The sequence below is a fragment of the Lissotriton vulgaris genome, chromosome 8, assembly GCF_964263255.1.
Source record: "Lissotriton vulgaris chromosome 8, aLisVul1.2, whole genome shotgun sequence".
Lineage (NCBI taxonomy): Eukaryota > Metazoa > Chordata > Amphibia > Caudata > Salamandridae > Lissotriton > Lissotriton vulgaris.
In genome coordinates this window covers 487039531-487055050 of record NC_141696.1, presented here as the reverse complement: position 1 = coordinate 487055050, position 15520 = coordinate 487039531, and the positions used below count along the sequence as shown (strand labels likewise).

The window sequence follows — 15520 nt, the reverse complement described above, 5'->3', positions numbered from 1 at the left end:
TTCCTAGGCTCCTCCTGCAGCCACTTCAAGCTCTGGTGGACATATACGCTCTTGCAATCAGATATCAAACAAGCTATTAACTGCCTTACTTCAAAGGACTGTTTTAATGCAACCTTTTTACCTTAATTGAAACTTTTTGGAAGTAGTTGCTGAATCAGATATAGGACAAAGTGTGCTGTACTCGTACACTGAAACTAAGCATATATTACAGATAGGGATTGCATAATGTTTTTCCATGGAATTGTGACAGCAATTGCCTGCCAACTTTTGTACATATTGCACAGTTGAACTGCTACGCAACATGATTTAAAGTGGGAAAAAAATGCAACTATGATGCGGCCAGCATAGACCACGTCTTAGTTTTTTAATTTTTTTATTTATGCCAGGTTACCCAGCAACTTAACTACTGTGCAATATGTAAAAAAAAAACTGACAAAGCCAATAGATTTTGCATAGGTGAAACCTATTTGCTTTTCCAGTGCTTGTTTTAAATTTGATCTAATTGGTTGCATTTGTGAGGTGCACACATTTCAAATAAAACAGTGATGTCCTATTGCTGGTGGTAGGTCCCATAAAGTCACCTTAGATTTGAGTATAGGATGCCTTTGTCCCACTTGTTCTTTCAAGTTATAATTATGCAGCTCTCAGTGTTACGGTGTCCATGTGCTTGATGAGTTTTGCAGATTTGTGTGGATACTGGATCATACGTCAGGACAACAATGATACTGTTTTGTTTGTGTAGTTTCTCCAAGATAGTGTACTTTGGAGAGGTAAGAGCTCGCTTATAAGCTTAGAGCATCACTCTTGTAGTACATGTTTGAGGTCATTGGATTGATTGATTTAATTTACCAACATTGCTGTAGTTGCATCAGTAACAAAACAAAAAAGACTGGTCTGAAGTTCCTCCTAGGTACCACAGATGCCGCAGAGTAGCAGAGAGCATACTGCATATAATTGTAGGGTGATAGCAGAAGCATTCTCTTTTAACTTACATATTAGTCATAACTTTGGACACAAATTTGTATGATCATTTGCAGCATACAAATACATAAATAATCTGCCATAATAACAGAAATCTATTAACCCAAAGAACATAGAAAATGAATAATGGGACCCAAACAAGTCAGCAGTTAATTTGGGATGCTAAAGCCTTAGTATCTGAATAACTGGGGCCCGTCAGTTCTAGTGTATGAAAGGATAGACACAGATCAGTGAGGAGACCAGTAATGCGGTCAGCTTATGTTATAGCCTTAGAGCCCGGCGTAGCAGGCTTTGCCGGCCATTAAAGACCCCCCACCAGCATCTGCTCGTGCCTTTAACAAGGAAGGGGCCTTTAATGGCCAGTAGAGCCCCCCACGGAGGGCTCTAAGGCTATTAGAACATTTCATTCTAATTTGCAAAACAAAGGCTTAACGGACTGAGGGGGTTGAAATCCCCTTGGGCTCTGTGAGGCCTTTGTTCACAGGTGTTGCTGTGAACAAACATTGGAATGTTGATGCTCCGTGATTCTACCGGACATTAGAAGCACTGAGCACTCCATAATTTTCGATGGAGAGCCGAACATTCCAATGTTCTGCCAGTCATTAGTCTGTGACTACAAGTGTTGGAGGGTGAGTGAGTATCAAATAGTATATCCCATGTAGTTATCATATTTTTGAGGCCTAAACCCCAACATGGCTGATAATCGTTTATTTATTAGGGGTTCGCAGTAGACCCATTAGATCACCAGTTGTGGCTGGAAAGTGGAATTTCGTTCGAGGCTCCTACCATGCCTTCACTCCACAACATCTCAAGTCATGAAGCCTAAAAGGATGGCTACAGTCTACTTGCCCTCCTTGGCATATTGGCCATGTCTATGCAGTCTGTCATATTCGAGACCCCTCAACAAAACCCCTGCCTGCTCCTGAAATGATAGTATCCAACATGTTTGTACATGAAGGGTAAGTGCTCATAACTGGGAGTCGCCATGTATTTGTTTAGCCCCACGTTTGTAATGCCATTAAAAGAACTGTAGATCGGCTGGCATCGGTCTACAATTTGTCCCCTTGCATTCCCTTGTGTTGTGCCTTTCAACTTCCGCCTCCACAGCACATTATGGCCAGTCGGTCTAGCTTAGATCGCACGTTTTTATATGGGGCAGAGAAGGGGGGTAATTTATTTTCACCCCCGTAAGATGAGCAGATTTTAAGGCGTGACTGCCTATGGGGCTGCAAGGAGAAACACAAGAGACCAGGGCATGACCACTGCTGCCCTCTGAAATGAAAATATACCATGTCCCTATCCCCTGTCTAGAACAGGAAGATGAGCAATGTGAATTCCAGTGAGAGGTCAACCAAACACTCCAGGCCAGGATTTTTCCTGTGCTTGCTGAAGTGCTGTAAAACACAGTAGAGAACTCTGATAGTGTTGTTGGAAGATGTTTTGGCTTGGATGGATGTAGATTCCACTCTCCATCCTGATGTATTTGGGATATCTGGGGAAGAGTCCCAGAAAAACAGCAGGTAAGTTTTCACATCAACAAATGTGACCTCCGGTATTGCCACCATATTGTGCAGAAGTTAGACACTAGTCAAAGAAAATTTCAAAGTACTTTTGGAAAGTTGCTACTAGTAATAAACTTATACGGGTAGTCTCCCCAACTGGAATAAATATCATAACCGCCAGTTGGGCTTTAGGAATGGAGTTTTAGACCAAAAGCTTAATCAAAGTTCCAGTTAGAGCATAGGGCTAGACGTATATGTATCAAGGTCATTAATCTGAGTCGCTCTTGGATAGCACATATACTTTGGACTTACCTTTTTTCGGAACAAAGTTCTCTTTCGATCGCAGAAGGCCTTTGAAGTTGTCATCCGGATCATTGGACATCCAAAGTACCTAACAGTGATGTACCCAGTGAACTCACATTCTGAGTTTGTGTTCGGGTAGTCCAATTTGTTCTAAACGACCACCAAGATCGTGGGAGAGCTGATGACAGCGAAAGGAGTTGGTAAAAGTCTATCTTGGATACTGGTCTGATTTGGTTTGAAATACTTATTTTGAAATCCTGGTAGACCTTGAGGGTCGTGATTTGTTGTGGGTCTGGCTGTGCGTAGTGTGACGTCACCTAGTCGTGAAAGTGTGATGTAGAGTTGTGCCCGATCTGCATGAGCTGGAAATGCGAGGCCTTCGTTTCTGAAGAATATGATAAGTAGAAACTGACATATTTTGAAGTGGATGGGTGAGGCTGTGTGAAGATCCTGCAGGTAACTGAAGCACGGTTTGAGAGTAGTGGGCCAGGCTGAGTTGAAGGATACGTGTCGATTGGGGACGGCATCTGCATTGATGGTTGCAGGTAAAGGTGAGGCGATAGACTTTTTCTATGGCCTTACCACTATGACTGTCCTTTATGCATAAAACATTGTGTTCGAGGCATGTGGGCTGCTGAATTCATATCTTGTGCATAGATCGCCGCCTAGTGTTGTGTCTGGATGATTGCACTTGTTGTCTTGGAAGAGTCTTCTAAGTATCACAAGATAGGTGACTCCTCCCCTGGACTACAGTGCGCACGGGCATCTTCTCTATCCTCAGATTGTTTTTTTCCGCCATTGGGTTCGGATACAAACTCCTATACTCCAACTTTGGAAGCAAAAACAAAACTTTTCTAAAGGACAAAAGGCCTTCGATTCGACTGTATTGTTCTCGCTCGGTACCGCTCTACTCGATCCAGCCTTCCATCTCGAAGCGGTCGTCGACACGGGCCGTTGGGCCTTTTCAACGCCACGTGAGCCGATCGTCAATGGAAAGAAGCCTGTTTAAAAGGTGCCCACAATGCCAATCTAAGTTCCCACATACTAATAAGTACTCAGTATGCAATAAGTGCCTTTCCTCAGACCATATGGAGGAAAGCTGTCCAGCCTGCGCACAGTTTCGATCGAAGAAAACTATTCGAAACCAATGTGCCACCAGGCAAGAAATGCAGTGACAAGCACCGGACCCCGACAACATCTTCGATGATGACCAGGATCTACAAGAAGCTCCAGACTCGGATCTTAAAGATAGTCACCGTCGAGGACTACTCGGACTCCGATGACGACATCCCACCGGGGCAAACTGAGTACCCTGCCCCTGACAACATCTACCCCGTTACCAACGGCTCCGGTCAAGGCATCGCCAAAGGGCCTTAGCCAAGATCAGAAAAAAGTTTTGCTTGCCCCGCCATCGGCCTCGGCTCCGAAACCGAAACCTTCCGAAACACCAGGGCCCAGTAACATCGTCCCAATTAAGTTTTCCAGAGCCAAAGAAGGTCGTCGATCCGAAAACGGCCGCACAGCCAAAGAGCGTCGAGCCGAAAAAGACTGTTGACCCCAAGAAGGCACCACAGCCCAAACTTGTCGAGCCAAGAAGGGTTACCGAACAAGGGCACACAACCAAAGGGCACCGAACCAAAAAAGGTCACCGACCCAAACAAGCCTTCAGCACCAAAATCCGTCAACCGGGCAAAAGGCGCCGTACCTAAACCCGTGTCGAGGCCAGAAAAACCTATCGACCCGGAGACACCGGCTCTGAAAATACCAGTCGATCCAAAGAATACAATCGACTCGGGAAAGGACACTCATCCAAAAAAGCAGAAGTCACAAGTCGACACGAAAAAGAACATCGACCCCGGAAAAGGACTCTCCTCCAAAGAAGCCTACGGAGCACAAAAAAACGTGTCGAACCGAAAGTCAGTCGACCCGAAAAAATCGGCTAGTAAGCCAAAAGTCGTCGAAAAACCAAAGTCGAACACTCAACCCAGGACTGTAGAGGAAGAACTCTTGCACCCAGATCCCTCTGACGACCAAGCAAAAATATACATCAATCCTGAGACTGGTAAAGTTACCATCCTGCATAGGAAAAAGATGCCTTTGGACTTTGAACCTCAGTCCCCTATTCCATTGAAGAAAAAGGACTTAGGGGCTTCTTCCTCTAGACCCTTCATTCCTTTTCAACCTATCATGCCTACTACTCCTTTTAATCCCTACTCTCCTTATTCTCCTTCTCAACACGGGAACAATGAAGGTAACACAGGGGATGCGCCACAGCCTTAATATGACTTCCCACAGGATCCTGAACCACAAGAGGAACCATGGGAAGAGCCAACTGACCCTTACAACACCCATCCCATCCCCGATATATCCTCTTATCCTACTAAACCGTCACCTACTGATGACACCATAGTTTTTAATCAACTCCTAGACAGGGCTGCACAGTTCCACAACGTAGATATGCATAACGACCCTGTTGAGGAAGACTTCTTGTTTGACACCTTCCCTTCATCAGAAAAATGTGTCAAAACACTTCCCAAGTTAAAGGGAGTTCTGAAACATGCACCTGACATATTTAAGGATACAGCCGGGGCACGAGTAATCAACTCCAGAATAGAAAAAAAAGTATAGGGCAGCTCCTACAGACCCTACTTACATCAGAGGGCAGTTACCACTTGATTCCCTGGTAGTGGCCAAAGCACGTAAAAGCCAACTCCCAAAACACTGGGGAAGCACCTCCCCCGACAAAGAGTCAAAAATACTAGAGGCATCAGGGAAAAGGTTAGCATCACAAGCCTCCAACTCGTGGAAGATCGCTAATACACAAGCCCTACTGGCTCGTTACGACAGGGCGCATTACGACCAGCTAGAAACCCTAATGCAACACCTACCTGAGCCTTTCAAAGCACAAGCCCAAGATCTCATACAGGAGGGAAAATCCATAACAAACGCCTCCATCAAATGCGCGCTTGGCGCAGCAGACACTGCAGCTAGGTCAATTAACACTAGCGTTCTACTCCACAGACATGCATGGCTGCGTATTTCTGGTTTTAAAAATGAGGTGCAGTCCACCATTCTTAACCAGCCTGTTAATCGGGATTTTCTATTTGGCCCTGCTGTCGACACCATTCTGGATAAAATGAAAAAGGACACCGAGATGGCGAAATCAATGAAGGCATTGCAATTTCAGCAACATAGAGGCTCCTTTCGTCGCTCCTCAGACAGAGCGACTACACAAGAAAATACCTCACAAACCACGGCCTCATACAAAAGTAACACACAAGGTTCCTTTAACAAGAACACAACCAGAGGAGGTTACAGAGGTAACAATAACAAGGGGAGAGGACGTGGAGGCAATAACACTAGAGTCTCCACTGCCTCAAAACAGTGACTCCATCATGCTACCTCCAGACCACTTAACACCGATCGGAGGCAGACTCCCAGCAGTTCCTACCTGTCTGGAACGCAATAACCACAGACAGGTGGGTGAGAGAAATTATCCAGTCTGGCTACTGCCTAGAACTGACTACTACACCACCAAACATACCACCCAGACATCGTCCAATGTCCAGAGAACATATCACCCTGCTACAACAAGAGGTGAACTGCATGCTAGAAAAGGGGGCCATAGAGCAAGTCCCTTTCCAACAGCAAGGGACAGGAGTGTACTCCCTATATTTCCTTATTCCCAAGAAGGACGGCTCTCTCAGACCAATATTGGACCTCAGACCCCTAAATCAATACATACTGTTGGAGCACTTTCATATGATAACACTACAACAAGTGCTCTCGTTGCTACAACAAGGAGATTTCCTAGCAACACTGGACCTCAAAGATGCGTATTTCCACATACCCATCTATCCAGCCCACAGATATACCTCAGGTTCACAATAGAAGGTCAACACTACCAATTCAAGGTTTTGCCCTTCGGGGTTACCACGGCTCCAATAGTGTTTAAAAAATGCTTAGCTACAGTGGCAGCACATCTCAGGAGGCAGCACGTCCATGTGTACCCTTACCTGGACGATTGGCCAATACAAGCAAAATCGTACCAACAATGTGCAGCACACACGTCTCTGACAATCCAGTTGCTACACAGCTTAGGCTTTTCAATCACCTACACAAAATCACATCTGCAACCGTCCCACACACAGCAGTACCTGGGAGCCACCATAAACACCTCAGTGGCAAAGGCATATCCAAACTCAGCGAGGATAGCCAGTATGCAGACACTCATTCGCAAATTCCTGCCAAAACACTCTTTGCCAGCTCAAGTCTTCATGCAGCTCATAGGCATGACGGCCTCCTGCATATTCATTGTCCCCCATGCCAGACTTCAAATGCGCCCATTACAGGAATGCCTAGCACGGCAATGGAACCAGGCTCAAGGACAACTAAAAGACCTAGTGTTGGTAGACAGTCGCACTCACAACTCTCTGCAGTGGTGGAATCCACAAAACCTTTCCAAGGGGCGACTGTTCCAAGAGCCGGTTCAACAACTAGTACTAACAGCGGACGCATCACTGACAGGCTGGGGAGCTCATCTCCTTCAATACACAGTACAAGTACTCTGGACAAACAAACAGAAAAAGATGCATATCAACCAATTGGAATTGATAGCAATATACCTAGCCCTAAAAGCATTTCGGAAATACTTGTACAGCAAGACAGTGTTGATCCGGACGGACAACATGACTGCGATGTACTATATCCAGAAACAGGGAGGAACGCACTCTCCACAGCTGTCCCATGTGGCACAAAGCATATGGAAGTGGGCGATTCCAAAAAACCTTTTTCTCCTAGCAGAACACCTTCCAGGGAAGGACAATCAGGTTTCCGACCTGCTCAGCAGGCACAACCAACAACTACATGAATGGGAAATTCACCCCCAGGTTCTCCAGCCATTCTTCGAGGAGTGGGGATCTGTTCGCCACAAAAAAAAACTCGAAATGCCAATACTTTGCTGCCAGGTTCCCACATCCATTGTCACAGGGCAATGCGATATGGATGAACTGGTCAGGCAGATTTGCGTACGCTTTTCCCCCAGCACCACTAATCCCGCTGGTGGCACGCAAACTGCGGCAACATTCCCTCACACTAATCCTAGTCGCTCCCACATGGGCAAGACAACCGTGGTACACAACGTTCCTGGAACTCTCAGTAGTTCCCCGTCAAAGACTGCGCCTTGCACCTCATCTTCTAACTCAGAACCATGGAGAAATCAGACACCCAGATCCCAATCAAATGAACCTAGCGATCTGGCTCCTAAGATCTTAGAGTCGGGATACCTTAACTTGCCCCCAGATTGCATGAACATCATTAGGGAGGCAAGAAGACCAACCACACGAGCGTGCTATGCAGCTAAATGGAAGATTTATTATTAACTGCAACAATAACCAAATCAACCCCTTAGATGCTTAATACAAAACATATGTTACCTGCTGCATCTACAAAGATGTAACTTAGCATACTCTTCAATACAACTACACCTCGCTGCTATAGCAGCATACCTTCAAAACAGGCAACATTTTTCACTGTTTAAAATACCAGCAATCAAAGCCTTTATAGAGGGTTTGAAAAGGGTGATTCCTCCTACGCACCCCCCTTCCCCAGTCTGGAATCTCAATATAGTACTTACCAGACTCATGGGCCCTCCTTTCGAACCTTTAAATTCATGCGAACTACAATTCTTAACTTGGAAAGTTGCATTCTTGGTGGTCATCACCTCACTCAGAAGAGTGAGCGAATTACAAGTGCTGACAATTAAAGAACCTTTCATGCAGGTACATGCCAACAGGGTGGTTCTTAGAACAAACCCTAAATTCATGCCTAAGGTTGTATCCAATTTCCAGATCAACCAATCAATAGAACTGCCAGTGTTCTTTCAAAATCCACAGTCAGTAGCTGAGAGAGCCCTGCACACACTAGACGTAAAGAGAGCTCTACTTTATTATGTAGACCAAACTAAATCCTTTAGGAAAACAAAACAACTATTTGTTGCCTTTGCACCACAACACAAAGGGAATCCAATTTTAAAATCAGGAATAGCCAGATGAATAGTTAAAAGCATTCAAATATGCTGTCAAAAGGCAAAACACACTTTAACCGTCCCCCCAAGAGCACACTCCACAAGGAAAATGAGGGCATCCATGGCTTTCCTAGGAAATATTCCTCTTGAAGATATCTGTATGGCAGCCACATGGACCACCATACATACTTTCACAAACACTACTGTGTAGATGTGCAAACAAAACAGCAAGCTGCTGTAGGCCAGGCTGTCCTCAAAACTCTTTTTCAAACTGCTGCAGCTGGCACAGGTAGCCACCGCTAGAGGAGATACTGCTATACAGTCTATGCACAAGATATGAATTCAGCAGCCCACATGCCTCGAACGGAATATGCTACTTACCAGTATGCATCTGTTCTTGGCATGTAGGGCTGCTGACATTCATATCGCCCGCCCTCCTCCCCGGTGCCTGTAGCAGCTGCAGCATTATCTCTGGCATGGCCATCTCTTACTTTACTATCTCCATCTTTGCCACAATGGCGAAAAACAATCTGAGGATGGCGAAGATGCCCATGCGCACTGTAGTCCAGGGGAGGAGTCACCTATCTCGTGATACTTCGAAGATTCTTCCAAGACAGCAAGTGCAATCATCCGGACCCAACACTAGACAGCGATCTATGCACAAGATATGAATGTCAGCAGCCCTACATGCCAAGAACAGATGCATACTGGTAAGTAGCATATTCCTATTCAACTTTGATATTTCTTTATTCTATGCATATCATTTTTTTTTCATTTTAACAGGTTCCTTTAGAGGAAGGCTTGAATAAAACCATCCACTACTTTGGAAAAGAACTTGAATTTCAGGCAAACAATCAATACATCCCAAAGCCGAAGCCTGCAAGAATAAAAAAAGGTAGAACAAGACAGAACTGAAAACTCCATATTACAGGACAGGATGCCTGTTTGACGTTTTGCAGGATGTAACTTTTCCTTTTCTTTTCCTCTTAAACAAAAGACTTCGATCAGGTGTCATGAAGAAGAAACTGGAATTTCATCCTGAAGCTTGCATTAAAGAAATGGATGTGCCTAAAAAAACAAAACTGCAAACCTTGCCTTGCACTTTTTAAACCTTGTCTTTTTATGTACATTAGATTAGATTAGACTCATCATCCCAAGTCTCTCCCAGTCTGTTTTTTTTAAATCTTGCTGTGATGTCATTATTTTGTGACTGTCTGTGGACAGTTTTATTTACTGGTTTCTTTTTGAAGCTAAAGATGATAGATACGTGGAGTGGAAAACTACCAGTTTATTTATGAAATAAAAATGGGTACTTTAAATGTGAGACGTTATTCTATGCATACTACAAGAAAGCTGCCATTGCAGCACTGTCGGGACAGTGAGACACTGGCATTTCCTAGTGTAGCGTGATAAGGAGTGAAAGGAGTTCAGTTGCAGAGCTTGATGTCTTTATGTGAATCAGGAACATGTGAAGGTCTAGAGAAGGCCACGCGTTCTAGAATGTCACCATTACTTTTTACATTCAGTTATCATGGGGTGGGATATTTGAAATCACTACTGTGTTGTGTGTTCTCTGGGAAATAAAAGTTTATTGTATTGTTTACTTGTGTTTGAATATGCTATTTTAATAAAATATGGAAACCAAAACCTATTTCTTGTACTGTGCCACGTTGGTTTTAATGCTAAAGGACTAAAGGCAAATTGTGTCTGCTTTATGTGCATGTTTTTAACTTCGATGACTGGAATCTCACTGGAACACATATTCTGTTGTCTCAGCTGCTCCTCCTTTCAAGGTCGAAATGTGGGTGTGTTTGATGGATCACTACGTTTATTGTAACATAGTCTTATGTCTTTGAGAGAGTGGGAGGAAGAACTGATTCAATTTGCTTTGACACTGATTGTGGAATCTGGTTACTAGCAGGACTATTGAAGAATGTGGCGGGGGTGGAGTTTTGGTGGTGGCTTTGCTCTGGCTTCACTGTGGCTGCTGTATCCCCTTACTTCCTCCTGCCACACTTCCTGTGGACCTACTCTCATTTCCTATGTGCTGTGACTCCTCCCTGCGTTTTGTCCACTCTTCTGAACCTTCCTAGCTTTTCCCATTTACCTGTATCTATTATTTTCTCCCACGTATGCTGGTCCATACCCACTCTTGCCCTCCTTTTTCTTTTCCTTTTCCCTTTCCTTTTCCCACCCTCCATTTTGTTATTACATGCCCCTTTTTAATTTTCCATTCTCCATTTCCATTCTCTCCTCCGACCCTACAGTGTCACTTTTTCTGCTCAGTCCAAAGCCTTACTGACTTACTTTTACCTCTCTACTCACTCCTTATTATCCATGCTCCCCAAGCCAATTTGTTTGTGTCCTTGTATATTCCACTGTTCACTCCAGCCCCCATGGTTTTGCTTGTTATCTTCAACTCGGGTCAGTCTTTACTTTTCACACTTTTCTCCTTGTGATTTTGACTTGAATGTTTCCACCTTCTCCACTGTTGGTTTTTGCTGCACAAAATAGATAAAAATAGATAAAATTAGGTGCAGCCAACTTAAAGAGCATGATGAATGAAGTTGAAAACGTGATGATATCTGTGAGCCTCCAGATGATTCAGGCTTTATCTACTTGGAAACCTAGCAGTAGTAGATCATTTCTGTGTTTTTCAACAAGCTTCTGCCATTGGATCTAAAGCAACAACTCACCTAGTATTTGCAAATCATGAGGATAGTCACCGGCTTAATATTTCTGATGAATACTTCTAACCACAGTTACCTCACCTTAGAATATCCCCCAGACGCCAGTTTGGATCGTGAAATGTTTGTATAAATGCTTCTACACTCCGATATGTAGGCACCACCCCTGCATGCCGATGTTCATTCCATTCTTTCTGCACCTTCAGATGCTGATCCAAAGCTCCACTCTTGGCTTTGTTGGTTTTCCAGTGACTCCAAACGCCCACAGTGTGCTAGGGAACAATGTCCCCACTGAAAACTATGGGATTAAAGCCATGCCGCGACTGCAGAAAGCAAATGTCTGTCACAGACCAGCATGAGGTCTGCCTTTGGTGCCTGGCCTCTGACCAGAACTCCAATTATGTGAAAAATGGGCCCGATACACCTGAAGGCAATTCGAGACATGGAGGCAATGTTCTAAGTTGCTGAACACATGAAGACATCACCTCCAGTCTTGCTGTAAGTTGCAGGCCCTGTCCTGGGGCCATTGCAATGACCGCTGCACCTCCCACTGAAAGTTCTCGGACAAGTCTAAGACCAAGCATGCCACGCTGGTCCCATACCTTATTGGACATCCAGCACCCTTGTCTGAATGGACCATCATGGTGGTCTTGCAGATGCCTCCTTTTTCTAGGAATTTCGTGTTTCGGGACCTGACAGCGCTCTGTTTGCTGGTGGAATCTGTGGATGCCTCTGCCTGGTGGGAGGGTGGTTGTAAGACCCTGTGGGGACTTGTTCCCCCAATGAATTTATTACATTTGAAGCGGCAAGGGACAGTTTTTGCTTAGGGCCAGGACAATGCCTGCAGCATCCTAGTATTGCAGCTACAGTCAGGGATATATGGCCCTCCTCTGCAGCTCAGTGGGCGTCACTCACTTTTTGGAACTTGTTCGAATATGGAGGGGGGCCGCCACTTAGTCTCTCTCATACACAAAGCCATGGCAGTAGAGCAGTCTCGCACTCCATTCCCTGTCCATGCGGCATGGGATAGCCGCCTGGGGATACATATGAAGGATGCTCAGTGGGTGAGAATGTGTGTGTTGGTAAAGTCCATATCGAGCAAAGCCAGATTTAGGCGTACTCATTTTCTACACCGGTGCTCCTACATAAAATGGGTCCAAGTAAGTTGGTTGGTTGTCCTAGATGTCAGGCCTCTGTAGCCTCTTTTGTTTACATTTACGTGGACATGCCCTGCAGTACGAACGTTCTGGATGAGCATGGTGGCTTGAGTGAGGGCTATGGTACGGATTCCCAATGCTGCGGACCCTGCACTTTGCCTATTATGTGATGTCCATAGGCAGAAAGGCCAGAAGATGATGATTCAGTTCTTACACGTGTTGCTGCTGCTGGCTAAACGAAGGGGGCAATTCCCTTAGATGAGTCAGGTGGGTTCGAGTGGAGTGTTGGACGACGGATGTGTGAGTGGGCAGTGGCAGAGGAGGTGCGACTGAAGCTGTGCAGATGCGATGATAATGTGGGGGCGGTCTTTTGTGTGGGAAGACGTTCTGGCAGTCTACATGGACCCTGGGGACTCTTGAACTCACTACTCAACAGATGACCAGGATTCTGCCACCACGGATGGTGTCTAATTATTTCTCTGGGGTGGCTCCTCCATGTTGAATGATCAAGTGCTGACGTGGTTCTTCATCCTGTGTTCATGAATGAGATTAATCTGGATATAATGCTGCAGTTTAGATTTGTCTGTTTTATCGGCTGCCCTTCTCTGCGACATTGTTGATGATGGCTATTGTTAATATTTCTGCTTTTGTTATTTCGGATGAAAACAATAAAGAATGTCTTTTTTAGAAGAAAAAAGAGCCTAAGACTGAGCGCAAGCATCTGGAGCATCTCAATCACACAGGAACAATGGACCTTCTGCTGCGTGCAAGTGCGCGCACTCTCCCCGAATTACAGACTACGTCTTTTACACTTTAAATTACTCTACAGGACGTCAGACTGGCTTCAAAAAGTTGGACTGATCACTGAGGCACACTGTCAGCGATGTAGTTCCCCCAACACAACTTTCCTTTACCTTGCTTGGAAGTGCCCCCAAATTCAAAACTACTGGGTGACCATTTTTTTTTTTTAAATGGTTTTTATTGATTTTTGTATAAAATCATAGAATACATAAATTTACACTGAGAGAGTTCACCAGAGCCCCCTAACCCTCCCCCCACCCCTTAGTCTGGCAGATTTCTATAGGAAAGGAGAAAATATAAAAAGAAAAAAAAATATGAAATATATGGATACCACAATATGCATCGTTTAGCCCAGTATAATAACTGTGTGCTGTGCCCAGAAATCAATCACAGAGCTGGCATTTGAAAATAATAAATCAAGCTACATCAAACTAGACACATGTGTAATAAAAGCACAACATAAAACTAATCATCAAATAAGAATACAGAGGCCTTTGTCATTTGAACTACAAATACAAGAGCAATTATCAGTTCCTTTGTTCCTTACTACCTGGGTAAATAGTTAAATCCCACATATAGACTTCAATAAGAGTGACACCAATAAATCTAAATTAGGTTTGAATGAGTTGCCTATTATTGTTGTTATTATTACCTTGATTATCGCACCATTCCTGTAGCGGAGCCCAGATTTTCAGGCCAGCAGTGCGTTTCTTTCTACCTTTCCCTTTATAGATTGCAATTTCCAACTTAAATGTGGCTAATAATCTGGCGAGCCATTGCTGAAATGAGGGTGCCAGTTCATCAAGCCAGGCCGATGCAATACACATTCTAAAAACAGCCATTGACATAAATATAAATTCCGCCCCTTGTCTATTCCAGTTTGGGTCACCATTTTTGACGTGATAGAGGAAATGACAGGCATACTCATGGAACGATCTCCACTGACGGCTTGGTCATGTTAGGGACCTCCCGACAGACAGCAGAAAGCTTACTGCCATGCTCCTTCTTGCTAAGAGACGCATTGCAATGAAGTGGGTTAGGACACGGGTACCACAAAGAGAGGAATGGCTCAGAGACGCAGCATTCTGTCAAGAACAGTCGTCCACATACTAGGACCTAATGCCCATTCAATCTCCAGCTAAAGCTATATGGGCCCGCTGCAAATATATATTTGATCACACGCAGCGAACAAGGAGCCCTCACAACCTCAGACCCCCAATGATCAGGAGTAACACGAAATACACCTGCTGCATACACCGATGCGGCCGGTATCAATCCCACTGACTAGATGAGCTTGAAAGGTCACCTCCCCCCCCGCCCAGCTCGAGCTCAACCAGTGTCACGCTGTGAAAGTAGAGGCACATCCAGTTGTCATACACACCCTAACTGTGCCTTTACCACATCATATCTGTCAAACCTGGCACTCTCTGCAGGGCTACCCCCAAATCTTTTGCTTTCACCCCTCCTATTTTTGCTGGAATTCGTTTTTTATTGGCCTTAGGACTTGTGCACTTTACCACTGCTGACCAGTGCTAAAGTGCTTGTGCGCACTCCCCTAAAATGATAACATTGGCCTACTTCTAATTAACATATTTAATTTACTTATAATTCCCTAATAAAGTGTTATACCAAATACCCAGGGCATCTAAATCAAATGCTACTAATGGGTCTGCCGCATTGTTGTGCCACCCTCATAAACGCCTTAAAACATGTCTCTTGTCTGGCCTGGCATTGCAGCCTGAATGCATTCTATGGTAGGGCCAAGGAGGCCCACAGGGTAGGATGCATTGTAATTTAAAAGTTGGACATGTACTTTTAAGGTTTACATGTCCTGGTAGTGAAAAACACCTACATCTGTTTTAAGTACATGTCCCATGGGATAATATTGTGTTGCCTCATTTAATGAGTACCATCTTTTGATTGGGAGGAGCTAAGCATTTCATATTTCAGGTCTATGAAATTGTAATTAAAAATCCTCTTTAATGGTAAAGTCGGATTTTAAATTGCAATTTTGAAAATGCCACTTTTAGGAAGTTGCAAAAAGAACAATTGATGGACAGAATG

General features: G+C 44.5%; 1 protein-coding gene across 1 annotated transcript in view; it reads left to right on the top strand.

Moving 5' to 3' along the window:
• The window catches only part of UXS1 (UDP-glucuronate decarboxylase 1), a 226566-nt gene extending 216104 nt beyond the window's left edge, over positions 1-10462 (top strand). The window contains exons 15-16 of the mRNA XM_086934303.1: positions 9595-9706; positions 9809-10462. Of these exons, the coding sequence (XP_086790429.1) occupies positions 9595-9706; positions 9809-9828 (132 nt within the window). The 3' untranslated portion in view covers positions 9829-10462. The remainder of the gene's footprint in view (positions 1-9594; positions 9707-9808) is intronic.
• Positions 10463-15520: the final 5058 nt, after the last annotated feature.